Below are 3,722 nucleotides of genomic sequence, written 5' to 3'. Positions count from 1 at the left end.
ATTGATAATAATAATAATAGGAGAGTGTTGTGTTTATATACTAATTTTTAGGAAGACTAAATGGATGCCAAAAATAGAAGCAATAAAAACAATGGTGATATTGCAATGAGAGTAATTGAGAAGGAGTGTGAGAACACAGGGATTATTGTTAAAAGAAAAAGAGAAAGACAGAGGAGGGGAGAGATAAGAATATAGAATATACGCAGTTTCAAACACATATATAATGGCCGGAAAATCGTACACAAGGCTATGGTTGAGGTGTCAATAAGAAATAGACAGAGTCCAGTTTGAAAACCAAGTGAAGACGCTGTAGCATCAACAAGATTCGAGGAAGGAGAAAAACACGGAAACGAAAGACAGAGTGAAATAACAGAATATGGAAGAGACGGAAGAGAAAAAAATAACAAATTAAAAGAATTAGATTATACGCCGTGCTTCACTCAAAATTGAGTGATTGAACAACAGAGATGGCAGAGCTTTGGTTTTAGTTATAAGGTGTGCCCTTATATCAAGCGCTATGTTTATGATTTGACTCCTGAGAGAGTGAATGTCTGTAGTCTTCATTGAACAAAAATAGAGAACAATACCAGATCAATGGGTGTATTTTTGAGTGCTGTTTTTAAATAAGCGAAGGTAAAGTGTAAAAAACATGGATCGTTTCCAAACGCAGCAGCAGCTATAACGTATAGGTTAATGTTTAAGACTTCTATAAGCAACTTTCGTCAGTAGCAACAGAGGAATAACACAAAACATAAAATTGATACAAATGGAAGCCGCTATAACATGAAAATTAGGTGGAAACATAAGTATTCAAATCCATAAATATGATAAGTAGGACTGCAGACCATAAAACAACCCTAAAACTTTACGCATCAGAAAGGAAAGTAAAGGTCAGAAGCAATGCAAAGAGATCCATGACAGACAGTCTCCATCCACAAAAACTTCGAAATCAACATCATTTTGGTCCCTAAACTCGTAGATCATGTCGCGTTTCAGAGAGGCTACCGCAGATTTCACATGCCAACCCTCGACCAAACAAGTGATTTTAAATAAATACTTCACTCAAGTCAATACCGTGCCTTTGAACAACAGATTGTTATAAACGGCGAAAGAAATAATGCAACTAACACGCCGTCTCAAAACTAAGTGCTCTAAGTGTAGCAGTGTTTGCGGCAGGAGGTGCAGTAAAAGTAGGTAACAACGTCAACAAAAGGCACACGACAGAGCCCTGAAATATGCCTACAGTTCTAAAAGATTTACCCACAACCAGATACTATTCCCATAACAACAAGAGGACAAAAACTGGCTTAAAAACGAAGCTTCCCAGGGTAGTAGGCGCCATATAAAACACAGAAAGTAAAATGTTGGAAGTAGCTTCCATCCTGAAAGCCCTTATAACAGACGTCGCAGTGCAAAAGATTTCAGTGCCACAGCACAAACTATGGCCATAGATCAGAGCACACCCGCGACCGCTTTCCAAGGACAGTAAACGGACGTTCGAATGAGGTTGTATGGAGCAAACTATCAGCAGCCAGCATCACAACTAACAAAACACGAACTATCAAAGGAGTACCAGGAACAACTAACATCAAGTTTCCATCAGCCAACGCAGAAGTTGTCTTATGAGGCTTGGAGAATCTAGACGTACACGCCGCACTGCAGCAAGAAAAGATTCCGTTAACGTGAGAAGTAGGTAACCCAACGACAAGGCGACGTACACACAGTGGCATACGATTTTCTCATGTAACTACTGCCACTTATAACACAACGCTGGCACAAAAATAACGACGGTTAAAAAAGCAAGAAAAATGACGCCAACAATAATATTTGACAATACCACAATCAGAATGGAAGTTTTGACGAAAAAAGAGACGCACTAGCAACAACGCAACCTTGAAAGCAAAAACAAATCACATAACGACGCCAAGAGGTAAAGCCAGCTGACCAACAAAGGCTCGATTTATGGCAAGCAATGTCTTACCGCCAACCTGCCAATCCACCCGTTTCATATCAGTAGTGACATCACGTAGAAACACGCCATGACCGCATTGCGGACCCTGTTTTTTCTAGTCGGGGCCTTATGTGTTGTGTACCCGGCAGTAGCGAACCAGGAGGCAATCACGGCAGCAGACCTGAAAGATGTCTGCAAGCTTGCAACGACACTCAAGGAACTCGGTACCTACGGCCAAACCATGGCAAACAAGTTTCCCGCATCGATAGACCAACTGAGAACGAAAGCGCTTCAAACCACCATGATGCTTAATCACGAAGGCAAACCGCCCACCGACTCCGACCTCAACGTACTCTATTACCTGAAATACAAACTTCAGGCAGCAGAAGCGGTACTCTTAAACAAACTGCTACTGGCAGTTAAAAAGGGACTGAAAGCAACGAAATCTGCTGGCCGAATTGATGAAACAGTTCACCTACTAGCCAATGCCAACACTGGCAGCAGCAACGAAGCTTATTGCGTTGCCCACTCAACCTCCGCTGGAAACGTCGCCACCAAGACACACATGCCCGAATGTTACGATGGCAACGTTGCAAGATCAAGCCCTGCCGCAGCTGACGTAGAAGACGAACCGGATCTGGGTTCGGCGAGAGCAGCAATCAGCAACAACCCGGACAGAACAAAGGATCCAAAGCCACCAGCAAGTTGCTTACTCTCATCAACGGCGAACATGAACGGTTTCCTAGCAAACGGCGGCGGAACACACGGCGAAATCAAGCTGATGGGTGGAATCCTAAAAATAGACGGCTCGCCCTGGTCAGCTTCTAACTGGCTGGATGCAAAAGGAGGCGTTGGCGATGGGTATCCACTAACCGAATTGCATGCACTGCTCGAAACAGATACAAAAGCTCTAAAAACGACACTCGATGGAATCACGCCGCTAACCAAACTGGGTGACGAAGACAAGGCGAACTTACAACAAATAGAAGCAAGCAGGGATGAATTGGGCATGTCGGGGCAAGGTAAACCCATCATCATCAAAGCCACAGACTTCGACAGTGTAAGCAAACGGCTAAAGGCGTTCCTATCTAGCAAAAACAACAACCTCGACGACTTACAAAAGACATTTGACAGGAAAATTCTAAAAAAAGCACTAACACCAGAGGACAACACAGAACGGTGCTCGAGCAAATCAATTGGAAATAAAGATATTTGCAGTAAAATAACTGGCAAAAATAAATGCAACAACAAGTCTTTCTGTATTTATAACGAAACAGAAACCGACACAAATGAAAGTGTCAATATAATGCATCAAAAGCCTCAAAACGTGGTGTCCCTGTAGCACAAGCTCAAACTGGAGGAACAGCAGCTGCTTCCGATAGGTGTACAAGACACAAAGACAAAGCAAACTGTGGAAAGGAAAATGAGGGACAGAAACCAGGTGAGAAGGTCAACTATGGCTGGATAGAAGAAAATTGCTGTGATTCCAGTTTTTTCTTCAATAAGAACTTGGCTCTGTTTGCTGTTGCATTTATGAGCTTGGTAGCATTCTAGCTTTCTAAGGATATTTTCTCAATTTCGTTGAATTTATGAAACTTATAAAATGTGCTATCACGAAGAAAATTTACTAAAATTCCTAAAATATTATATATTTTAACACTTTTTGATGAAATGTAAAAATTTTGAAAAACTAGAGAATTATAAAAATATAAAAAGTTTGACAATGTGCCCAATGCTAGCATATAGGTATAGTATCAGATTGATAGAATAT

General features: G+C 41.4%; 1 protein-coding gene across 1 annotated transcript; it reads left to right on the top strand.

Annotated features, from left to right (window-relative positions):
• Positions 1–2,039: 2,039 nt before the first annotated feature.
• On the top strand, positions 2,040–3,293 carry TEOVI_000048600 (Trypanosome variant surface glycoprotein (A-type), putative; the record flags this gene model as incomplete). Its single annotated transcript, XM_067223207.1, has 1 exon — positions 2,040–3,293. One exon carries the CDS (start codon positions 2,040–2,042, stop codon positions 3,291–3,293), a length of 1,254 nt encoding a protein of 417 aa, XP_067079308.1.
• Positions 3,294–3,722: the final 429 nt, after the last annotated feature.

This window comes from Trypanosoma equiperdum (genome assembly GCF_001457755.1).
Source record: "Trypanosoma equiperdum strain OVI genome assembly, contig: ctg_178, whole genome shotgun sequence".
In the NCBI taxonomy this organism is placed as follows: domain Eukaryota; phylum Euglenozoa; class Kinetoplastea; order Trypanosomatida; family Trypanosomatidae; genus Trypanosoma; species Trypanosoma equiperdum.
Note: the sequence above shows the minus strand (reverse complement) of the source record. Positions and strands in the feature narration are given on the sequence as shown.